This window comes from Pteropus medius, unplaced genomic scaffold, assembly GCF_902729225.1.
Source record: "Pteropus medius unplaced genomic scaffold, Ma_sr-lr_union100, whole genome shotgun sequence".
Taxonomy (NCBI): domain Eukaryota; kingdom Metazoa; phylum Chordata; class Mammalia; order Chiroptera; family Pteropodidae; genus Pteropus; species Pteropus medius.
In genome coordinates, this window is record NW_024346771.1 from 1,849,475 (window position 1) to 1,874,885 (window position 25,411).

At 36.1% G+C, this 25,411-nt stretch overlaps 1 protein-coding gene and 1 pseudogene across 2 annotated transcripts; both read left to right on the plus strand.

Moving 5' to 3' along the window:
- Positions 1–2,911: 2,911 nt before the first annotated feature.
- Positions 2,912–24,639, plus strand: DIPK2A (divergent protein kinase domain 2A). Of its 2 annotated transcripts, XM_039876502.1 has the most exons (4): positions 2,912–3,059; positions 4,024–4,161; positions 18,122–18,425; positions 21,779–24,639. In XM_039876502.1, exons 2-4 carry the CDS (start codon positions 4,111–4,113, stop codon positions 22,108–22,110), a joined length of 687 nt encoding a protein of 228 aa, XP_039732436.1. In that variant the 5' UTR covers positions 2,912–3,059; positions 4,024–4,110; the 3' UTR covers positions 22,111–24,639. The 2 variants fall into 2 exon arrangements, with proteins under 2 accessions (XP_039732436.1, XP_039732434.1); XM_039876500.1 differs by having other exon boundaries at positions 3,014–4,161.
- On the plus strand, positions 17,637–17,755 carry LOC120613890 (uncharacterized; annotated as a pseudogene).
- Positions 24,640–25,411: the final 772 nt, after the last annotated feature.

A 25,411-nucleotide genomic window follows, 5' to 3' on the forward strand; every position in this document is an offset into this window, starting at 1 on the left:
AAATAATATTCATTCATGGAAACTTAAGCTAAATAATAAAAGCCCAATCTCATTAAGAAACACATTTCAATATTTTTATAATTCATAATTGTGATTTATATTTTGATCAGTTCAGACTTAACTTTTATAACATTAGGATCACAAGATATGCAATAAATTTAAATATACACCTTTTTTTCTGCAAGAAAGTGATAACCAATAAGACTTTCATGCCTAAAACCACATTACATGAATAGATTTCCGTAGGTGAGAGTTTCTCAATAGCACAGCACTATTGACATTTTGGGCTGATTAATTCTTTGCTGGAGGTTGCCTTGTGCAATGTAGGATGGACTCTTTTCACTAGATGCCAGTAGCCCTCATACCCTAGTGACAACCAAAGTGTCTCCAGATACTGCCAAATATCCCTTGGGAGGCAACAGCCCCTACCTGAGAACCACTGCTAAGGGGATAGAACAGCAATACAATGTGAAACTTTGACTATTAAATAGTTCACTTTTTAATAAATAGATGATGGGTATCAAAATAGTGAAATTTAATTTCATTGCATACCCTTAAAAGTGATAGATTTTATAAAATGACATTTACAATGCACTAAAAATTATATTATTTCCCATTATTTAAATTTATGGGGAAGAACTTTGGATGTTAGCTTATAATCCAATAGCCAAAAGTATCCTGTAGTTTATAGGAGATGTACTTTAACTTACTGATCTTTTCCAAAGCCCAATAAGGTATCTTTAGAACACTCTAGGTTTATCTCACAGAGCTCTTAGCCTTTTTATTTCCTTTGAGGAGTGTACTAAGTTCTTGAATACTGTCTTTCTTGATAAAAATCTAGAAAAGTTAACTGAAAAGATTTTCAGGGCTTTTAAACAAATGTAAAATATTTAGACAAAAAAGCAAATACTTTTCAAAATTCAACCTGTATGGACCAGTAATCGTTTTTATTTTCACTCTTCAAATGATGCCTATATAATTCCAAGGATTTGGAGGTTAAGAATACTTTAAGAACTCCAAAGATCTTCTCCATACATAGAAAAAGTACCCCTTGGTCCTGTTACCAGTCACCTAAACAGTCTCTTGGTATGCCCCAATTAGTTTAATCAGTTTACTGGCAAGTTTGCCAATGGAATCATTCACTCTAACTATAAATATAAAAATGTATGTAGTGTTTTTGTTTTAAAGCAATTCCACATAAATTATGTTTTTCTTGAACACATCTACAGGACAGGTAGAAGAGACGCTAGAAGAAATAATGCAGTTAAGTAATAACTTGCCTAGTTTACATTCAGCAGCAGAGCTGACATCTCCAGACTAAGCACACCCAAGTCTTTTCTTAAGAAATCCTCATTTTAAATTCTGCTCATAACTTTACACTGTATGGAGTTTTGGGGTGCTTGAAAACAAGATAAACCAAATTACTGCCAAAAGTGGCAGGAAGTCTTTAGTTTTAGCAGCAAAATTTCTTCAGACACTTAGACAAGGCTTGAAGACTAAATCTTCCAATTTGTCTGTATTTAAGGTAATATCATTTAAAAATCACTTCTTTGTTGAACATGTTGAATTGCCCAGATTTTTTTTTGTTTTAATTCTTATATTACAAAGGCCAAAACATTAACCTCAATAGTTCTTGTAAAGAGGATGGCTCTTTTACTATCAAATAACTGAGAACAAAATAGAAAAGTGAATTTGATAGTCCAGTATAGATGTTTCTCATTAAGCCCCTGTAGAATTGCGTTACTAGGGTCTTCTAAAAATCTGTTGAGTCTCTAAAATAAATTCGGTTAAGAGCCAGGTCCTTAATACCGTATCAGGAACCACCCATCCTTCAGACTAACAACTGCTCATTTTAACTGAGAAGTAAAATGATTTAAACTCATTTTATTATAGCGCTGAAACTATAAAGCATAATTATATATTCGCAGCTACTGCTGAAGAGTCCGAGTCGCCTAAAACTTGTAACAAAACAAGGCACTGTAGTTTAGCATTTCCGAGTTATTTTTGCAGTTGTGGCGTAAATCTGAGCCAACGTGCCTGTGTGGAGCACCAAGAGGCCCCGGGTCCTACGGCGGTACAGCCACGCGTCGTGGCCGGTGGGGCGGGCCAGAGTACGCCGGGGAGGAGTAGGTGGACCCGCCCTCTCCGCCCGGACCCTCGGGGGCGGCGCCGGGAAATGTACTACGTCGAGTGGAAGGAAACAGCTTCAGGGACAGGTTGGGAGGGCAGGCGGGGAGCAAAGCAAACCTGCCAACTGCTCAGCCTTGCTTCTTCCCAGCAGTTAGCGCAGCACTCCAGGCGACACTAGGCCGCGTCAGTTCCCTTATTCACCCTACTTTCCCTTTGAGGACTTCGATTTTTCCATGCTCATTCAGGAAAATTTAAGATGCCTACACAGATATGATATGACAAAGATGAAGTCTCCAACCAGTCCCCCACAACTCACGCCTTTTCCACGTTTTCACCGCAAACCCGCCTCCAACACAGAGGCGCCCGGCCCCCTAGGGACGCGAGCGCCAGCCAGATGAACCCCGCTCCCTGGCGCGCGCTCCACCCATATAAGGCGCGCGGGGGAGGGGGCACGATGCCCTGCCCAGTTGCCTCCGCCCCGCGTGTGCGGCATCTGGCGAGAAGGGGTTGCAGTAACCTTCCGCGAGTCATTTCTTCTTTTAGTCTCCGGTAAAGGACCGTTTCTACAATGGCAAAAGCCAGGCATCAGTAATCAACAATCACAAAAAATCAACTATTAGTAAAAGCATTTCACCACCAGAGCTCGCGAGTTTATCCCTCCTGCAATAACGCGAGCTCCGCCCCGAGGAGACAGCCCCAAAGCCACCCCCGCGAGCCTGCGCTTACGCTCTCCGGGCAGCGCGCGTCCCGCTCGCTCCGCCCCGCTAGCCCCGCCCCACACAGCCCCTCCCCCGGCCCCGTCTCTGGAGAGTCAACGCGTACGAAGTGGGGAGTGCGGCGTTTGGGACTCGCGAGCACCTCATCCTTCCCACCTTCCTACACTGTTGCTACTTTTCGGTGTGAGACATTCCAGCTTCTCTTCCCCTTCCGTGAGTTCCTCCTTCCATCTCAGAGACCCTGCTGGCCCCACGGGCGGCCACCGCTGCATCTCCCGCGCCTCCAGGGTGCTGTGCGCGTGCGCGCGGGGGCAGACGCGGGCGCGTGGCCGTCGGGTCCCCGCGCTCCCTCCCCCTCCCGCTCCTCTATAACTTGGCTGGCTCGGGGGAGGCGCCGCCGGAGTCGGAGGGCGGGGAGCTCGGAGGAGGGAGCTCGAGAGTTGTGGAGACTAGTGACTAGCAGAAGTAGCAGCCTGCTCTGGTAGGCTCCTGGCCGCTCCTGGTCTCTCTCACACGCCTACTCCGCCTGCCCCAGCCCCGCGCCCTTGCTCCTTCTCTGGTCCGGGGCCTCTGCCAGTCGCTCTCCGGACTTCGGCGCGGCGGGGGCGCCCCGGGGGTGCCCTCGCCCTCCGGGTGCGGGCAGAGGGCGGCGGGCGGGATGTGGCGCCTGGTGCCCCCGAAGCTGGGCCGCCTGTCCCGCTCGCTGAAGCTGGCGGCTCTGGGCAGCCTGTTGGTGCTGATGGTGCTGCATTCGCCGTCGCTGCTCGCCTCCTGGCAGCGCAACGAGCTGGCCGACCGGCGCTTTCTGCAGCTCAATAAGTGTCCGGCGTGCTTCGGTACGAGCTGGTGCCGCCGCTTCCTCAACGGGCAGGTAGCGTTCGAGGCGTGGGGTCGCCTGCGCCTGCTGGACTTCCTCAACGTGAAGAACGTCTACTTCGCGCAGTACGGCGAGCCCCGCGAGGGCGGCCGCCGCCGAGTGGTGCTCAAGCGCCTCGGCTCGCAGCGCGAGCTGGCGCAGCTCGACCAGAGCATCTGCAAGCGGGCCACCGGTCGGCCCCGCTGCGACCTGCTCCAGGCCATGCCCCGCACCGAATTCGCGCGCCTCAACGGCGACGTGCGGCTGCTCACGCCGGAGGCGGTGGAAGGCTGGTCTGATCTGGTGCACTGCCCCTCGCAGCGCCTGCTGGACCGCCTGGTGCGCCGCTACGCAGAGACCAAGGATTCGGGCAGCTTCCTGCTCCGTAACCTCAAGGACTCCGAACGCATGCAGCTGCTGCTGACCCTGGCCTTCAACCCCGAGCCGCTAGTGCTACAGGTAGGCGTGGAGCGCGACCGGGGGCGTCCTCCCGGGAGGGGCTGCGCGGGAACGGGAGTCGTGAGAAGTGGCTCCATCGGCTCTCGTTTGCTCAGTTTGGCCCCGGCCGAGCTATGCCAGCCTGCGGGCGTGGCAAAGGGGCAGCGCCGGGGAGTGTGCCAGATTGCGGAGGGTAACCCGGCTGGTGGAGAGTCTTCTCTTGTCACCTAGACCCGGGCGCTTCTCGGATATGACTGCGTATCCCTTCAACGCCAGAGGGAGCGCGTCTCGTACGATCCCAAAATGTCTCTCCAGCGAGTTTCTTCAGCTCTCCCCTCTGCCTTTTGCTTTTATCTGCCGGGGTTGCATTTCCACGGCCCAGTCTGTTCGCAGGTTCTTGGACTTTTAGTTCTTTTTAGTGTTTCTTCACCGCGTTTATTCTCCCTTTTAGTGCCCTGCATGGCTGGCCTAACTTCGGCCCCAAAGTCTCTTTGTTTTATCCTTTAGCCTATTTACCTGGCAAATCATTGAGGCTCCTAATTTGGGGACTAGCTAGGGAAAATAAAGGGCAGAGAATGGAGACTGTGGTCAGAGGTGGAGTTAACTGATGAGTCTTGCTTTAGGCAGAATTAGGAAGAAGAGAAAGTTAAGTTTTCGTTGCACTTGAGTCAGGGAGGGTTTAAGGCCAAGACGGACATTTTCATCCTGATCCTGTGACCTGCCCTATTTATCTGGTATTTGGCAGCAGAAAGGAAATGAAATGTTAGGCCAGGGCGAGAAACGGAAAGGAGGATTCTCACCTCTCCTCTAGTTCAGTCATTGGTTCGCTCTTGACTTTATTTTGAAAATAAACGTGCCTTTTAGGGGACTAGGTTGAGATCTTTTTTACTGGTGACAGCAAAAAAAGAAAACAAAACCTTTAAAAAAAAAAAACTGTTTACCTTTGGATTAGTTACTGAGTTACCACACGTTCCCACCCGGCTTTAGTGCGGTGTCCTTGGATAGTGGTTACAACTGTGGGTTTGTGATTCCTTCTGATAACCACAACCCTGTTCCTTTTCCATACCAGTTTTGCTGTAGTATTTAAAATACAAGGGAGGAAATAAAAAAGACATAAAATCAATCACAAGTAATTTTAATATACTTCATGCCCTTTCTACGCTGCTAAGAATGTCACCGATAGCTGGGGGAGTTTGTACAGGGTTATTTTATAAAATCTGAAGCGCACGTATAGGAATGTGCAGTATTCATTTATGTTGCTTTCTTTCCTCAAGTTCCGCTGCCCAACTTAGCTAAGAGAAACCAGCTTCGTTTGATTGCTTCAGCCAAATAATTTTAACAAAAATATTTTGCCTCAAAACTTTAATGTGGGTCTTGGTAAGTTTTAAGGTATCATGGGTTGTATGTAATGGGTAGAATTTAAAGTACAGATTATATATTAAATACTCCTCTCGTTAACAGAAAATGGTATATAAAACTGGCTAAACATCTACTGAAGAAATTATTTGGTAGTTTTAAAGCTAGTCATTCTCTAAAGCTTAAGGTCATATTCATGATATATACATTTGATCTGACACCTTTTTTTTGTTTTGTTTTAATTTAAGCTACCTCTTTGAGAAATGTTAGCAAGAATGGTTTCTGGAGAAGGGTTTAGTGTGTAGTTTGCTGAGTAGTCTGTAAAAATCTCTGGAACCCAAAAATTTAATAAGGGGCTATTGTAGTAGTAATGCACATTTTCTGCATTTATAATAGTGGCTACCCATTTAAAGATTTTTATCAGGTAATTCTGAGTATTGTTGTACTAGAAAGAATATTAAAACTTATATTTTAAGAACATTATGCATTATGTGTCAGTAATTTATAAACATGGCATTTGAATCCTCGAAACTTTGGCATTTGATTTGTACTAAAGAAGATCTTTATTTGGGAAGCTTTTCAGTTTTTCAGTTTGAAGTTGTCTTGGCATATTCAATTTACTTTATAGCTGAAATAGTCAAGAGTGCTCATGCCTTCTTATTAACTCTTCCTCAAACTTTTTCTTCCTGTTTTTATCTTTAGTGATAAACAACTTTTGAAAAAAAAAAACCCGTATATTCTTGTAATTTAAATTTAGTGACAATTGCTCTGAGGGAGTAGGTAAATGGGTTACAGGTAGGATAAAAGTTTGTTTTTAGTATGTGAGGAAATATATGTATCAACATTGTTGACTGGCATTTGTAAATTGCATTTTCAGTTTAGGCAACCCAGTTCTATAGTTAATTGCATGGTGCGTGAAATATGAAATACAAATTTGGGGTCTTTAGTACCAGTCATATCGATATGTTTATTCTTTTTACTTGATGAACAAACAAGTAGAATAAGAAGACATATTTTTTATATAAGAGATCTTCATAGAGCTGTTACTTTGTTTATGGAACCACTTCATCTTTGGTAAAAACTAGTGAGTTAATAAGTATGAACAAGGTAATAGAGGTTTGATGATATGAAACCACTAAAATAAAAGGAATCTCAAAATTCTGTGATAAGTACAAAGATCGTTGCACACACTAAGTCAAATCATGTTCATCATTTTTTGTTAGCTAGACAAAAGTATAATATTTTAATATTTATACAGGTTTCTATAAAACTTAGTGGCTGTTTATGTTAGTTTTGGGATATTAATTGATTATGGTAGAAAAACTCACTCAAATATGACTCTCTTTGTACATATGTGTTGGTTCATGTATTTTTAAAAATATATTTGAGGATATAAATGTGTGTTTTACAGTTTAAAGAGGAACTCATATATTTTTTTTTCCCAGGAGAGGGAGCTACTAATTGAATTTTTGGACATTTGGTGACAAACTAGATTTTTCTTATCTGTAATTGTTCAAAAATTAACTACTTTTGAAAATAAGTCTTTTGAGCTGACATCATCAAACTGTTTTTAACACAAGTTCCAGTGTGGTAAACATGTTTCCAAAATAAACATTTAAAAATCTCCTTTGATAAGGTACTAATGAAAGAACTGAAAAATAACATAAATTTAACCCATTAAACTTGCCTCTTCTGATTTTAAGAAACAATAACAAATTGAAGTTTCTGTTGTGCTGGAAAGGATGCATGAAAGGTATTAAATGTCTGTAACGTATATAACACACATACCTTATCTAAGGATATATGGATTTGTAATATAGAATTCCATTTGAAATGGTATGAAAGCACAAATCTCTTCCCATTGTTGGATAGTTTTACTGGCTTACAGAAACTTATCTAGCTCTAAGGAAAGTTGTTCAGTAGTAGAATTACCTTCTGAAAAATTTTGTAAACATCAAGATAATGTGAGTACCTTTATCTTCTACCTTGATACCTTCTTTTCATCCTCACATTTTTACTTCACCAAGAAGCGTATTTTAATTACAAGTATGCCACAGCCCTATGAAAAAAAATTGGGTAGAGGGACTGTTGATATTATATTGTGTAATAGCATTCTTGGAATATTCAAAAGTTGACGTGTTGAAATATTTGGCAGGATGGCAAGATGTATTCTGTTATTGTATTGGTAAATTTTCTACTAGTGTTTGTACTTACCAGTTTTTGAATTTATAAAGGTTGTGTGTGAGAGAGGAAAAAAACTGGATTTCCTGAAGTCCAGACTATATCTCTAACTTTATCACCTGGAGATGGTGAAGATGGTCTTGTTTATGGAAATAAAGAAAGCTCTTGATTGTTTAGTTTTACTATTATATTTATAGAATTTTATTTGCCTTATGTTTTCTGAATCATGGTTTTAAGAGAAATTTCTTATTTTTTACAGTATCATTATTTAAGCTATGCATTTGGGGACTTGGTCCTTGCTAGGAGTATGGATTGGAGACCAGATAGAATAGATAGATAACCCTGTTTCACACTTATATTCCTACCCTCAAATTTTTATACACATGAAATCAGATTAAAACAAAACAAAACCCAGAGACTGCCTTTAAAGAAAAAAAATATGGAGGTAAAGGTTTCCAAAGATCTTGTGGACGCTATAGCATCTATAAAGGATATTCCAGACTTTGTCTCAGAAGTTTCTTTTTAAGCAACAGCTTAAGGAGCCATCTTCTTCTTTCCCACTGGTTGTTGCTGTAGTAACTACATTCTCAGATTTAGAGACTTCAGAGATAGTTCTGACTAGGGAGTTCTGAGAAGAGCACTTTTTTCCTAATAAATTCATGAACTTTAGAGGATTGCCCCCCCCTTCCTTTTTTCTGAGTTTCCATCAGAGGTTTACTTTTGACACTAGAACATCCCTTCATGAAAAAGCAAACAAAAAATAATTCTGTGTTCCTCAAGTCCAAAAAAGGATGCTTGTATTTTGGAAAGGCTGTAGAAATCGACAGTAACCCTTAGGAAAGCACTACTTCCAGATCAGTAGAGCAAAATCATTTGACACCCTGGTCTGTTTTCTGGATTAATCCATATCTTTTGACTATTATTAATTCTGAGATTCTTTCTGTACTTTTGTGTAGTTGTGAACTCTTTTTTTTTCTTATTTCCATTGCATGAGTCAGCACATGTTCCTCCAGCATGTTGGTGAGGAATAGAAAGCTTACTTTTTAAGGGGTGTGCTTTCTGGATGTGGTGTTCAGTTTTTCAACAAATCTCCAGACTGGTTTTTATAATCTGTTTTTCTGGCTTATTTCCTATATTGCTATCATTGCTGCTGATTCTTCACAGAATGCTGACTTTTTTTCTTTTCACCCATGTGTGTTATATTAATAGGGCCTTAAAATGTAAGCCCTACATTTTTTACATATACAGTGAACTTTAGTAAATGATTATAGAATGTCTTAAGATTGTAAATTACTAGTGTAAGATGAAAAGAATAGTTATTCATCCTGGTCATAAACCCTGAAAGGCTTTACATTAGTTATCAAATCTTTTATCCAACTTGTATGTCTTTTTTAAAAATAGATTCTTGATGTGAAATTATCTGTGAAATAGTTGGAAACTCTTTGGACTTAAAAGTCCTAGACTTTGGTCAGAAGGACACAATTTTATTTGTTCATTTTTGTAAATAGTCTGTTTTAGGGCATTTGGATGGAAAGGATCTTTCTAGGCAGCAAGTATCTTACTGTGTAGGAGATATGTGTATAAATTATTAATTATAATATAGCGTAATAAGCCCTACAAAAAAGATACGTACAGTCTATTGGATGACTTATTCAGGGAGGAATATCTGTGTGTATCTTCATAGGAACGGATGCCAGGGAAGATTCCACAGAGGAATTGAGTTCTGAGGGATAAATGGGATTTTGCCCATAAGCGGGGTTGGGGGACAGGAGGAGTGATGGATGCAATATTGAGATAGCATTCTATACTATGGTAATTAGATGGCATTGAGCAAGTCACTTAATGTTTAAGAGCCTGAGGTTTTTAATCAGCGAAAAGGGAATGTTAATATTTATACAACAGGATTGTTTTAAAGATTAAAGGAGATAGGATTATTTAGACAATACACACAAAATATCTTTAATTCTAAAATTTTTTTGCAATATATTATTTTGTAAATCATTTTATTCTATTTTTAGACAGCTTCAGTAGTTGCAAAGTTCTTTAGTACATTATATTGACATATATATAGACATATGAGAAATACATAAATTTTATTTACTCTTCCTGTGGCAAATGGTCACACACGTCATCACCCCCTCCCCCCCTTTTACATATGCATACATCATAAATACCTATGTGGCTGCTGCTTCAGTGTAGTTTTTTTGGAATAGTAATTAAAAGGGGGTTTACAGATTTGTCTTATATGAAGTATGATAAATAGAATGAATATTGTAGGAAACAAGATTTAAATAAGGTTTCAGTGATACAAAACAAATAGTTTCATTTTTCTCTATAAATCATTACAGTTTAATAATTGTTTTGTATATTGGTAAATTGAAAATAGAGGTTAAGTCTGGGTTATTTATAGACATTTTTAAACTCTGAGACATAGTCTTAAAAGATTTATTTATCTGAGGTAGGTATGATGCTTTAAGGTCTTCATATTTTGCCTTCATAGTGCTCATTGTATGTTTTAACTATGAGATGGAGACTTGACAAGAATTGTGTGGCATTGCTCAGTAGTGCCAGGAGCTGATCTGTATGCCCTTGGGATACAGTAAAGTTGACAAGATGAGGCAGTTTGTGCAGCCTTTGCTTTCTGGGGCATTTTCTGGACAGCAAACAAATAAGATAATTTCAGATTTTACATCCTATTAAAAGAAGAAAGCGGACTTCCTGGGATAGAGAATTGGATTGGGTATAGAATAATTAAATTGGATGATCAAGAAGAGTGAAATTTTAGTTGAGGTGTGAAATGATGAAAAAAAAGCCAATGGTGCAAAGTTGTGAGGGCAGAGTGTTTTTAGTTAAGAAATAGGAAGGAAAAGAAAGAAGGAAGGAAGGAAGAAGGGAAGGAGGAGGGACAGACAGAGACAGGCACAGGCCTCAAAGCAGGATCAAGCATAGGAGTAGGGAAGCATAGTAAAATGTAAAATTATAAGATTAATAGAGGAAGTAGGCAAGCACTATATCCTATATAGTCTTATAACCATGCTTAATAAATTTAGGATTTTATTTTCAGAGCAATGGGAAACAATAGAAGTGTTTTTAACAGGGTCTGGTTTATGGAGAAGGGATTTTAAGTGATAAGAGAGGACTCAGGCTTTTGCACTAGTTTATGGGAAAGAGCTTGCTGATTTGGGTTAAGATGGCTGCAATGGAGGTTACAAATAGTGTTGTCAAACCCAGTATATTTTGGAGAAAAAGCTGACGAGACTTGCTGAAGGGTTAAGGTATGAGGGAAAGGGGAAAATAAAGAATATCTCCTGGGCTTTGGTCTGAGCAACTATTTAGTGAGATTCCTTATTATGATGAGGAGATTCAGAGAAGGAATGGCTTTAGGAAACGGAAACCAGGCATTTTGACTGTGTTAAATTTAAGGTGACAATAGGAATACAAATCTAAAACCAGGTGCCAGGTGTTTAATGGAGAGAGATAGTATGATACTAGCAGATATTTTTCTATTCTGAAGGATTGTGTTAAGGCTGTGTTAATTCCGTTTGCGTTTTAAAGTAATCAGGGAAATCAGTACTGTTCTATTTGGCAGACTGTTTAAAGAAATCAGATATTGACTAAAGAAAGTAGGGTAGCATTCTTAGGTTATTAGATCCAAAAGAAGCTTGTATCTTTTTTTTTTTTTTTGAATTTTTGTTTTATTGGGAGTAAATGTTTGAGTATGGTGTTTCTAAGTATATATTTCAACTTAGTGGAGCACTGTTGCTGGTTGTGAGAGTAGGTAAGAACGGGTTGGTTAGACTAGTAAATTCATGCATATTTAGAATTTGTGGCCAAGCGATTCTTTTGGGGGGTGAGGGGGAGAGCATTTCTTAAGTTATTTATTTTAACTGATGATTTATTTCTATTACACTTGGGTTTTGTTTTGTTGTTGATGTGTTTTAACATTAGTTTCCAATTTTAGATACAGCTGTTAGATACGATATTCAGTGAAGTAACACAACCTTACTATTTTCAAAGCATTGCTTAATATTGTTGGAATCTAGGTGGGTGGAAAATAGCCTTCAGAAAATCACTTAATAAAATAAATGGAACATATCCTATGACTCGAAAATCTTGGGATTATTAAGATTCTATAGTATTTGCAATGTACTTTGGCCACTATTTAGTAGTATAAGTTAAGAAACTAAGGTGTTAGAGAAATTTAGCAAAATTAGGTAACCATTAAATTATCCCAGTAATTTTACTATATTCCCCCTCCAGACAGTTCACAAAACTGTGAACACTTTAGTCTGTCACCAGTACAGTTGACTAATCTCTTATGAACAGCTGTTATAACATGCATTACTACAATGGGATTTTGTTCCAATCTGGGCTTTTAAAAATAATTTTGAAACTTAAATTGAACCTTTAAGCATCTTCTATGGCTTTTGATAACATTTATTTTCTAAAAGTGTTCTCAAGATTAAATTTGTGTGTGTAGAAATTCCAGCTCTGTAGAAGCTATAATCAGATTTTAGTTGTATGTTTCATTATTGATAGATTTTATTTTTCAAGTCAACTTCTTTTTACTAGGAATTTCCTACTTTAAACAGTGTTGTAACACATCTCTTCAGGCAAAATGCAATTATGTTCCTTTTAATGGAATGTCGTGAGGTAATAAATGACTATAAAATAGTTTATATTTCTTGTATAAAAAGAATTATAATCTCTTAAATTTAGTATATGAACCCTACTTTCGGTCATGTAAGGAGGAAAAAAAGATAATAGAACACAAGCATTTTTTAATTGACCTTATTTTAATCTATCAGTCGCATGCTTTTCATTGTAAGTAAAAGAATAAAACCAAAAAGGTACTATTTTATATATTTTTACTCTCATACTTTCTATGTCTCCTTTTTTCATGACTGCATTCTGATGTAATAGAATAAAATGACCTTATTAATTTGCTAGAGCAATGTCTATTGATCATAGGTTATTGCATATTGTAAAACTTGTTTTTTAGAATAACATTATGTACCACAGGATGTTGGTCAATTCCAATATGTAAGATGTTTCTGAATGTTAAGACTTTAAAATAAATAAATAAATATATATACACACATATATGTACACACACACACACATATATATAGCATCTATCTTTATCTACCTATAGATACAAATAGATAGATATGGATAGATATATAGATTTAATTTTTTTTCCATAGCATGTAGACCATGTTGTGTTATTTTTTGTGTAAGTGCCAACATGATCTGATCCCTCCCCCTCTCCAGACTCCATTACTTAAGTCATTTCCTCCTCATCCATTTTACTGCAGCTGCTACCCACCTCTCCCTTACCACCTCCTTCCCCGCTCCCCAGTTCTGAGAAGATAGTTTCTGGCCCTAACATATGCCTGGAAAATCCTCACTGCCCCATTCCCAGTCTATCTAATATTGTACTCATCCTTTAGATCTCAGCTTAAGTAGCAAGCATTTCCTTAGAGGCTGTCCTTTACCACACAATCTAAAATAGGTCTCTTCTCTTTCTCCATATACTCTACTTTTCAATTTTTAACAAATTCTATAATTTATAGTTTATGTTTATTTAGTAATCATCCAACTCAGACTAAAAAAGCTTCCTGAGACTAGGGACTGTGTTTTATTTACAACTGTTTTTTTACCATTTCATGGCGGAGTTAGGCTGCATCTAGGATTTTTTAATTCAGGAAATTCTTTTTCATTCCATAGCAACTCTCTCACTGCTTTTTACTCCAGCTCCTTAGAGTGGTCAATGAAATATGAGTTAGCCTACAATTTCTTATCTGCAATTCTAAATTTAAAAACCTGTAGAGAATAGGCTTTGTCAAATTGAAAAAAAAATGTAAAAACACATAAGGTAATTTGTGTGCTTTATCCCACTTAAGATGAATAACCTTACATTATTTTTGCAGCATAATCTGTTTTTTTGTGAGGTGCTACCCCAGACTACTGGAGATGTTGCATAATGAGTGTGAAATATATGCACTGTTATCTTTCCAAAATCTGAAAATTTCTGAAACAGAAGGATATGAGATTGTGGGGTTGTATTAGCCTGACTTTACCTCTTACAATCTTGCGAGTTTAGGCAAATCATTTAAACTGTGCCAATAATAGTGAACTAGATTTCCAACTCAGATATCGTCAACTCAAGAATTATTAAATTTTACATCCCCTTTATTGGTCATATAAAATATGATACTTGGTTTTTGATCAATAGATAGCTGATAGATTACTTCAGCGCTTAGAATTTATTTTATGTTGTTTACATATTATCAATGAAGAGCAAACTACAATGCCACATTTATGCATATACATGTTAATCAAGTTTTAATATTTTTGTATTTTTAGTACTCATGGATGCCATATATATTTCTCGTAGCACTGAGCCTTTTTAAAGTCTGGTATCTTATATATTCCATTGTAAATTAGGAACTACTAGAAGACAGTGAAGATGTATTTCAAATTTAGTGGTTCTTGGCTATATTTGGAAGGAGTTCATTATTTGTAGCTGCCTTTCAGTAGGTGATATGAAAATAAGAACACCTCTTTATGAATATCTGGACTTTTTAATCAGATTTAAGTAGGAAATATAAAATGTTTTGATAAGCAATACTTTATAAAGTAGTATTAAATCAACGAAGTACATTTCATACTCTTTTCTCTTTGATCCTTGGATTGCCCTGTTGAGTATGTTGGTACAAATATTATTCCAGTTTTATAGAGAAAGAGAGTAAAGCTCTAAGAACTTCTGGCTTTGACAGGATCACACAACTAGTGAGATGCAGAGGTGAAGGTGGACCTTAAAATTTAGCCTCATGATTTTTTTAAGTCCATTATTCTACTTTATACTATATTATCCTTTAAATACAGACTTTTATAACACATACTGTAAAGAATATAAACTATCTAAATTTTCTGATATCGATTATATACATTTTATGTCATCTTCATTTTATTTTCTCTTAAAATGGAAGATGACTGTAGTGGTTTTGTTTCTGAAACCTTGACTTTAAGCTACTGTTATTGTGTATAATATTGTTATTAATATTACTTGAGTTTTATGATATCCAAAAAGTAGCTTATGGTTTTCTGTTTTTAAAACAAACAAACAAACAAACATGATTTATCTTAGTTTTCATATTCAAAATGCTTTTTGTTTTATAAATTAACAGCGAAGGCATTTAATATTTCTTTAAATCATGTTAAAGAAATATTAATTTTTTAATTCAGTTAACCATGTGGGACTTAAATACTTAAATTTTCATTTTTAATTTTTATATTGATAGTAATACTCAATAGACATTTTCTTTTAAAAAATACAGTAATTTTACAACTTTTATGCTGTTGTATAATCTGGAACTAATATTTAGTTTTAAAAACTATATATTATACCATACATTTAAGCCTGATGAAAATCTCCGAACAATTAATTGGAGTGCCTCTAATCCAATTAGAATTTAAACCATTACACATTTAAAGTCTCCTTCCTTCAACCAAAAAATATTTGTACATATTTTTTCAAATGTAAATAATTAATTAAAATGCACACATTTTATTTCAGATTGCTTAAGACTATTTGCCTATTGTCCTAGGCAATTTGTAAATCTGATTTAAGATTTGGTTTAAAATTTTAAAAGTGTGGACTTCAGAAGTAAACGTCTAATATTAGTTACTGTGTTTTATTCACTGTAATAGTTTGGTAATCAGGAACTTAGAAGTTATGTATCTTATTGCTTGATATACTTAAGAAATCTAAGCTATAATGTCTTAAAATTTTGTCTCTCAAACTCATTTTGACCATGGTAATTTTGATTCTGAGCCAGAATTGTTTAAATACAAATTATAAATGTGTTGGCTTTTTTTGAGCATTTTCTTTGTACTACAGTGTGTTCAATAGAATTCTGTTCTCATTAATAGGAAATCTGACTATTTTGATTATACAATGAGAAATTCTTGTCATGTGAGCAAGTGGTATGAATTCATTTATTAAAATTCTTCCAAAAGATTAGGTAGCAAACTATATGAAAGAATTGTAGTGCTCTTCTTAAAATGAAGCATAACAGAATTCAGTTAACATCGTCAGAAATCACTATATGAATATAAATTTGCTTAAGATGACATTTGTTCATATATTTTATCCTTTTCTATGAGGGACTTGGGTAATGAAGTGTATATTTGACTGTTGTTTGCCACAGTTGGAAAGGCTCCAAAAACAAAGAGGCATTTGTACATGTGCAGATGTTGGCAGGGTTTCCTTTTCTCCTGTTGTCAAAGACTATTTTATTTTCACAAAGCTATGTTTGTATCTGTTCTACAATATGGCATGTGAATAATATACCAAAAGTGTATGGAGGAGTGTTTTGTTTTACTTTTTGCATGATAAAATTAGATAATCTCCCATATTTACTTATTTTCAGTGTTTTCACTTTTTATGTCAGGGACTTTATACATGAATACTTTGGGAAAGAGTTAAATCTTTTGTAATCATTTCGTGTAACTAAATTTTCAAGGTCATGGAGGTATTTTAAGTTGGAGGAAAGGTTGAAAATAATGTGGTTAGCAAGCAGTTTTTTCATTTCACATTGGACATGAGCAATTTCACTTTTCCCAATGCCCAAAGGAAAAAAAAAATTCTCAGGTATAAGATTAAAAATATGCCTTCTCCTAATTGCTAAAAGATCAGTAGATATTGAACTAAAATTGAATCAATTCACTTACTGTATTTAAAGATTCATACTATCATATCTAAGTGTTTAATTTATATAATTAGTGTTTTATCACAAAGCTACATGTTAAAATTTAAAAGAAAAAAGATATATACAAACAAGTACAGTTATTGTGCATTGACAGTTGAAAAGAAGCACAAATGAAAATAATTTTAATGAAGTTTAGTTCTAAAAATTCTTTTTAAGTTGCTAAAAATTTTAATATAAGACTATTGAGCTTTGTCAATTTTACAAAAGCTCAGGGTAAAATTAATATTACTTATTTTCTTAAGCGGTCCAAGAAAGAAAGCCTCATCTTCAGCCCTTTTAATGTATGTGGATTATTCAATTTTTAGCAATAGAAATAGGCTACATTTATATTCTGTAATGTTTTGCATTGTTTCCCCTGCATTGTTTGTTTAAACATCATCTTATAATTTTTTCCCCCAATTTAAAGAAGATGCTAGGCTGAAGGAATGGCTTTTTTAAAACACACCTCTTCTGATCATCTAAGAAATTGTTTAAAATATTACTTCCCATCTTTTTGCACCACAATGGCAATGTTGCAGGTGGGCATTTTAGCACTGGAAAGTACCTTAGATAAAGCCTATCATTTTACTTAAATTGAAATGACTTGTTCATGGCATAGAAGACTTTGTTTTGGGATGTTAATCTCCCCAGTAGTTATAAAATTTATTAGAAAACTTTACTAAGATTAGGAATAATTCTGAAGTTGGGCTAAAGGCGAACAGAAAATGTGGCAGTAAAAGGGAAACAAGATTAACTTGGAACTAAAGGGACTTGGAGTGGAGGTTGCACTGATAGGATGTCAGATTGCTCTGTAACCAATCTTTGAGTGTGGGCTAAAAGACACTTCCTGAGAATCCTTTGAATTCCACCCCTGCCTGCTTCTTGACTAGGTGAGTCCTCTATTAAAATTCTCCCTTAGGACCCGAACCACTTCTTAGTAACCAACACTCATTAAATTCATAATTATTTGTTTGATATTTGTCTTCTAAAGTTTTTCATCTTAGAGACTGTTTTCTTCACTTTTGTTGCCAGCATAGCCCAATGCCTGGTTCCTGATAAGTACATGTTGACTAATAGGCCTGCAGTACTGTCCATTCAAAAGAAAGGATTGATTGATTATACCTTCTTAAGTCAAAAAAAAAAAAAAAAAAAAAAAAGGAAAGCATAAATACTTTTAGATTTGGTAATAAAGAAGATATCTTAGTCTATAGCCATGCCATCCTGAACAAGCCCAATCCCGTCTGATCTTGGAAGCTAAGCAGAGTCGGGCCTGGTTAGTACTTGGATGGGAGACCACCTAGGAAGACCAGGTGCTGTAGGCGTAAAAAATAAGGGATTGCAAGCTGACAAGGTCCTTGCAATCTGTGAGGTCAACCAAAGGTTGCTTCGCCTTAAAAAAAAATAAAAGGTATCTTGCATTTCATTGATCAATTTGGTTCTGAGATTTGATAAGCAAGACTTAGTCTATTTTAGCTTTATAATGTAAAGTTACATATTTAAATTTTTTTTCAGATCCACAGTAATGGTATGGATTAGAAAATAAATGAGGTTTCTCTCTGTTAAACTATTGACTATAACAAGAAAATCCAAGCTCATGCCCAGTAGCAATCTCTAGAGAGAGGATTTGGGGATAGACCTAGGATATCTTCTTCAGAATCTCTTATAATATTAAGATAATTCTTTTGTAGAGTTTTCCATCTGATGAAGGTTGGCCATTTGCAAAATATCTTGGAGCTTGTGGAAGAATGGTGGCTGTAAATTATGTTGGAGAAGAACTGTGGAGTTTCTTTAATGCACCATGGGAGAAACGAGTTGACCTCGCTTGGCAATTAATGGAAATTGCAGAGCAGCTTACAAACAATGACTTTGAATTTGCACTCTACCTCCTGGACGTCAGCTTTGACAATTTTGCAGTTGGTCCTAGAGATGGGAAGGTAATCATTGTGGATGCTGAAAATGTTTTGGTTGCTGACAAAAGGTTAATTAGACAAAGTAAGTATACAACTTTTAGATTTGTTTTTTGTACACTTTTTTCTGTCAAACTAATGTTTTTTTATGAAGCATACTTTTAATTCCTTTCTTAGATTTCTTCCATGCACCTTTGTTTTATTTGACCAGTGTTAATAAATAAATACTGATTTATTATACTTGTACACATAGTCACAGTTTCTTCATATTTAGTGAGATATCCTTTTGGTTCAGTCAGACACAAATGTATAGGCTGAGTGTGTATGTATACATATCTTTTTCATGTGGTCTGCTATATTCTGTGGTTTAGGAGTCTAATGCAAAATTAAGTTTATATATACTAGTTACAGGCTACCAGAGAAATTGTAGTGCTCTCAGAGAGACCAGATTTTTTTGTGGGATCTCTTACAGTGATTTTCTGTGTTCCATTGTTCTATGGGCTACCTACAGTGATTTTTTTTTTCTTTTAACCATTTGCATGATTCCTAGCACTGCAAATCTCTAACTTTGGTTGGACATTATTACATGTCACCCAACACTTTGCTCTCCATTTATTTTTGAGCTCTTCACAGTGTAGGTAGGCGGGGTGTCTGAAGTGTTTTGAAAATGAAATGCCAAAGGAATTTTAAAGCACAGGGGGCAAAGCCTTGAGTTCTATAATTAATCTACATAGTAAAAAGAAACTAAAGGATTGTTGCTCTATGGTGAGGGTCTTATATTTTTAATTGCCTCCTCTCCTTTCATATGAGGATCTGCTGATGAACAGAGGCCAAAAATTTGTGGCTTCTGGAAATTCAGTGAATATAACAGCAATGTATTATGTTGACACTCTTTGCTTGATCTTAGCTTGATTCTATTAAATACTCGATTTTACCAGTGCCTTGTTCTGATTCTGTACTCTCCAAACTACTTTCTGATTATTTCTTAACAACCATGTGGCTCCTCCTACAGGGACTGGACACCTTGCTGGAGTGCTTTCTTCCTGCCTTTGCTCTTCCTACATTTGTAATGTTGCAGCAGCTTATACTATACTTTTCTTTTTGAAGTGTACAATCCGGTGGTTTTTACTATATTTACGGAATTGCACAACTTGCTTAAACTTTTAAAATATTCATTCTAGTGTTTGTAAAAAAAAAAAAAAAGGTTGTAGTTTTTTTGATGTGGACATTCCTGGAATACATGTTACAGTTTTATATCAACTAATTCCTGACTTACAAACAACCATATAGCTTCTGTATTCGTGCATTTCATATAATGAGCATCGCTCCAGAGCTTTTTTAGCTCTGTCCAGTTCTTTTCAAATGTCTCATGGTAGAGCTGTCTAAATAGCCACTTTGCAAAAGACCATATCTATTTATTCACCTTTTTTCCTAAACTTTCTCTAGTAAATGACCTTTATTTTTTTCCTTCACCAGGAAATTGAGGTTTTGATGTAGCATCTCCCTCAGTGTCTCTTTATCTTCTAAACCAGTAAAAAACAATACACATTCATCCCTCTTTTTCAGACAGAGTAAATCCTTCTTTGATAACTTGTTTCATCAGTTATCTTCTTAAACTTCCCACCTTCCTTAAAATCCAATTTCTCATTCCCATAAACAAGTTTGTATAAAACTCTTTCCTGCTTTCCCTTGCCTTGCTTTTCAACTCTTTTTAAAAGTATTGCTCACTCTGTCTCTACTTCCTCAGCTTCCATCTGTTTTGTCAACCACTAAAACCTGACCTTAGAAGTCTCCTTTACCATTAGAAACTACCTAATTGCCCAATTCCTCAAGTGACTGATTAGTAACAACTTTCTGAAATTCTTTACTCTTTTGGTTTCCTTCCACTCACATAGTTCCTTTTTTTTAAAACATAAATCTGATCTTATTGCTCCCTTGCTTAATGCTTTTAATGACTTCCCATTATTCTTCTGGTAAAATTGAAACTCCTTGCCTAGAGCATAATCTGTTTGACTTGACCTATTCTACTTCATTTTTAACATCTCTCTGTCCATTGTTGCCCATGATGCTTCAGCTACAGTGGCCTTTCGGTTTCTTGAATGAACCTTTTTACTTCTGGGCTTCCCTTGTGCAGTTTTTTCTTCCTAAAATGCCTCATCTCTCTTCCATATGCCTCTAGCTACGTGTCCTTCAAGCCTTAGCTTAAATATTACCTCTAAGAGAGACTTGACCACTATATCTAATGTTAGAGAGGATTGATTCTTTCAAAAACCTTTCTACTGTTAGAAACTGCTATTTCCTTCAAAGCATTTCCCACAATTTGATAGATAATGTTTGTCTATTTACTCACTTAATGTCTATTTTACACATGCAATTGTAAATCATTGAGGGTAGGAACCATGGATTATCTGTTTTGTTTACCATTATATACCTTTCCTGCCATAGGATAGGCATTCAAATAATTATTTGCTAAATGAATGTTTCTTTCACTAACCTCTCCTCTACCAACCCCTTAAGGTTTTAGGTTCTGCCCTTGGTCTTTTTTTTCCCCTTTGCTTTCATCATGCTTTCCAATACAATTAAGCTGTTCTCTGGCTACATCAAGCCTTGTATCCAGATGCATTCTAAATATGCGTATATTATATGTCTACCTGAATATCTCATAGCCACTTTATATTTATTCTCTTTATATAAAAGATTAACAATATTATGTTAGTGTCTACCTTGTCATTCAATTAGAATCTTAAACTTTGCTCATACACTTAGCTGTGAAATTTTGTTTCAAATGTTTCTATAATCTGGCTTTTTATTTCTGGACCTCTATTAGTTGCTGTCATCATGTTAGTCTTTCCAATGTTCAGCCTAAAGTTGTCTTTCTATAAAACAAATCATGACCATGATCGCACAAGGTACAACCTATTCCTTTAGCCTCATTTGTATCCTCCCCAGATACCTGCTCACACTCTAGCCACAGTGAACTTATTGTTTTCTGATCCAGCTGGACCAATCTCTTAAGTCCATGCCTTTGCATACCATACCCTGGGCTTAGAACGCTGTTTTCCCTTATTATTTTTTCCAGGCTTGCTTATCTTTTAGGCCTAAATCAGATGTTCTCTTTGTAGCCTTCTACAGCCCCAGGCAGAAATGGTGCTTCCACTATACTGCTGTAGCATCATGTCACAGTACTGTATGACACTTCATATGATGGAAGGTTTCCCTCTAGACCGAGCTCTTCAGTGGTAGGGACCTTGTCTGAGCTTTCTGCCTGGCATTGGTGTACTCTCAATAAATGTTTGTATATAAATTAATATATTTAAATGTTTAAAATTGTAATACAATTTTAAGAATTAATACTGCTGTGTTAGTGAATTGTATATTTTGGGAAGCAATGAAAACTCTTAAAATGTATTTTTCTTTCTGCTTTTCCCCCTTTTACAGATAAGCCTGAAAATTGGGATGTGTGGTACGAAAGCAAATTTGATGACTGTGATAAGGAGGCTTGCTTATCATTTTCAAAAGAAATTCTTTGTGCTCGTGTCACTGTGGACCACAATTATTATGCTGTTTGTCAGAACCTTTTATTTAGACATGCCACCTGGCGTGGCACTTCTGGAGGACTCCTTCATGATCCACCAAGTGAAATTGCCAAAGATGGCCGGCTAGAGGCCTTGCTGGATGAGTGTGCCAACCCAAAGAAGCGCTATGGCAGATTCCACGCTGCAAAAGAACTGCGTGAATATCTAGCACAATTAAGTAACAATGTGAGGTAGTCTATGGTGAACCTTTCTTTTCTCCATTTAAATAGCACTGGCTAAACTAAACCACCAAAAACTATCTAGAAGAAAGAAATTTGGAAGTAATACATTCAGAGGATGATAAACTTGCACTGATAGATCCTATGTTAACATCCATCAAAATAAGACATTACTTCAAAAATCATATGATTCTGCAAATAAGTTTGTTCTTACACTTTGGAGACTTGAGCTGTCATTGAGTGCTTTGTCCGTCCCCCCTCTTCCCCCACCAATGCCTGAGTGCATTAATGAATATCGTTAAGCTATTGGAAATGAATCTGATAGTTACATTGGCTTGTGTATCAAAGGGTATTTGGTACTTGACTTAGTTTGCATTGCTATCATGATTTTATGAATCTCTTGCATTTACTTTGAAGGTCAAGTTAGATTGGCCTGTTTTATAGGCCAATTTTCCTTCTGATATGTAGGGTTTTTTTTTTCCATTTTTATGTTTTTCAATTTTATACATTCAGGTTACTATAGGAGTTCATTTAAATTTGGACTAATTTTCATTCAGTGCTATGCGGTACATTTTAACTGTTAGGGCAAGATTCCCAGGTTTACTGTGTTTTTTCAGAAAGCTGAATATTTTATTATGTAAATACTTCTATCCCCACTTTCTGTGGTTTCACCATTGCATGAGATCATTTAAGGTTATTTAACAGTTACATCACTCATGCCAGTAATTGTACACTAAACATGAAGTTTGGCATATGTTGCAAAATGTTATTTTGTCCTTTAAAAGGCTTTAAGAAGAGAGTACACTAGCAATCTTCACCTTGATGTTCATTTTGATTGCGAAAAAAAAAAACCCAGTATTTTTAAAATGCTAACTAGTCCAAGATAATAATGCATATGCCAAAGAAATATTAAGCCTAGTCCCATGGTTAGATTTTAAAATTGGTCACCTACTCATTCTTACTGCCCCACTTCCAGTACTTTAACAATGTTGTTTTTAAATTCCGATCTCCCTGGTTATTTTTTTATGTTGAAAAGTTAAGCTACCTGCTTAAAGATATCCTCTTACCTTTTATTCATCAGTAGTTTTGCAAAAATTAACATGGTAGTCGTCATTTGAGTTTAATAAGGTATCATAACTTTTTAATTGACGGACTAGTAATTTTTACTGTACGCAGACATTTTAGCCAGTCTGCCCAACTTGGTCTTCATTACTCAATTTTTAAACATCAAAACATCTAAATTTACGTATGTGGGTAGAAATTAACAAACTTGTGATATTGTGGCCTATTTTAAAAAGTTACAATATATATTGACTATCACTAACAGTGGTAATTTTCTCTTTGAAATCATCACTTTTGTTTATGGCAAAGTTTGGTATAGTGTGCAGTATTTAGTTCTAGATTGACCTTATTCTTAATCACAAAGTGATCAAAGTATGTACAACCAAAGCCAGCCAGGTTTTGTCTTGTTTTGTTTTTCATTCATTCAGCAACTATTTATTAAGCATCAACTCTGTGCCAGCCACATTACTGGCTTCTACACAGTCTGAATAAGACATGGTTAAGTAACTTTACAATAGTTATCAAATACTTTAATGTAGGTATTTCTTAAGTTGAAATAGCATTCATTAAATTAGGATGATGCTTTCATGTTATTTTACTATTGTGTTGGATATCGTACTTGGACCATCTATAACTGGGTTGCTATAAAAAGAGCAGGATGAAATTAATAAAGATAATTCAATTTAAAACTGGAAGAAGGGTAAGATCTCTCCATTATAAAATGGATTACAGTACATTAACTTTTATACATCAGTATATTACATATATCAACTAGCCCTCAAACATTTAAGTGCTGGAAATTTTACTTAAGCCGACTTTTTACAACTTTAGAAACTTTTGAGGGGAGTAAGTAAAATTACTTGTCATTTGCCTCTTACTCAAAACTTCAAGTAAAATACACATTTTCAAAACGAAGCACCTTTTATATTGATAAGTGTTCATTACAAACCTTAGAATGCTAGTCACAGAGGAGTTGTCTTTCTGTGGTGTAGCAAACGTTTATCTTACTTTTTGGAAGAGTGTGATTGCAGGACAGGAAGTGAGAAAACAACTGCCAGCAGTGATTGCTACTTGAAGTAGTTTTTTATAACTACCATTCCCCCCATGCGGTTATGTGAAATTTCTTTTATCTTTGGACAAGGTGAAGAGAAGATAGTAAATGAATTAGGAATTTAAAATTACAGGGAAAAATATATATGTGAAAAGCAATAAATATTTTGTTCACTTTGCTATCAAGATGTTCACTATCAGATATTTATTATACAGCAGCAATTTATATTTTTAATCATTGCCCATTAATAGACGCAGTAAAATATTTTTGAATCAGACATTTGGGGTTTGTATGTGCATTAAAATTGTCTTTTGTACTGTAAGTTACTGTTTAATTTGAATATTTTATCCAAACTGTCTCCCTGTGCCTTTACAATATAAAGTTGTTTCTACAACTTTAATGATCTTAATAAAGAATACTTTAAGAATCACACTTGTCAGACTTTTCAAATACCTAAATTTTTCTTGAGTAGAAGTGAGGTTATGTAGATAGGTTATTATTTTTTTTCCTCTTGCATGTATTTTGATATAATTTTCAGAAACTATCCGGTTGGATGTGAACTGGATTGAAGTTGTTTGTGTTTAATTCTTTTTCAATAATAATGACATTTTCAACTTTTACTATTAACATGGTGTTAAAACTATTAGTTTTAAGTTTAATTATTAGAATTGTTTCAATGTATACAAGAGAATAATGAACAGTAGTATAACTGGTTAATACTAACTCAAAAGTTAACATGATGTGGCTAAACTTGTTTCATCTGTACCCCAACCTACTTGACTCCAGCTTATTTTGAAGAAATATAAGAGATATATCATTTGATTCAAATATTGTACACATTAAGCATTTTCTCCTCCAATAAAACCACAATACTATTTCACATCTAAAAAATTAACAGTAATACTTCAACATCACTAAAGTAGGAAAGCTCTCAAATGTTGTTTTCTCAAAAGCTCAAGATCCAACTACAGGGGTTCTAAACCTATAGACAGGGAGTATTAGATATTATGATAAGCATAATATCTAAAATGGATAGAAACATATTAAATATGTAAATTATGCATTCAAAATGATAATAGTAACCAAAAACCAAATCAATTTAGTCATCTTTGGAAGGATATTGAGGAATTCTGAAAACTGGCAACTCGGAGAGAAAGCATTCTGCCTTACCCCAAGGTAATCAAGTAATTAATTAAAGGGGGAA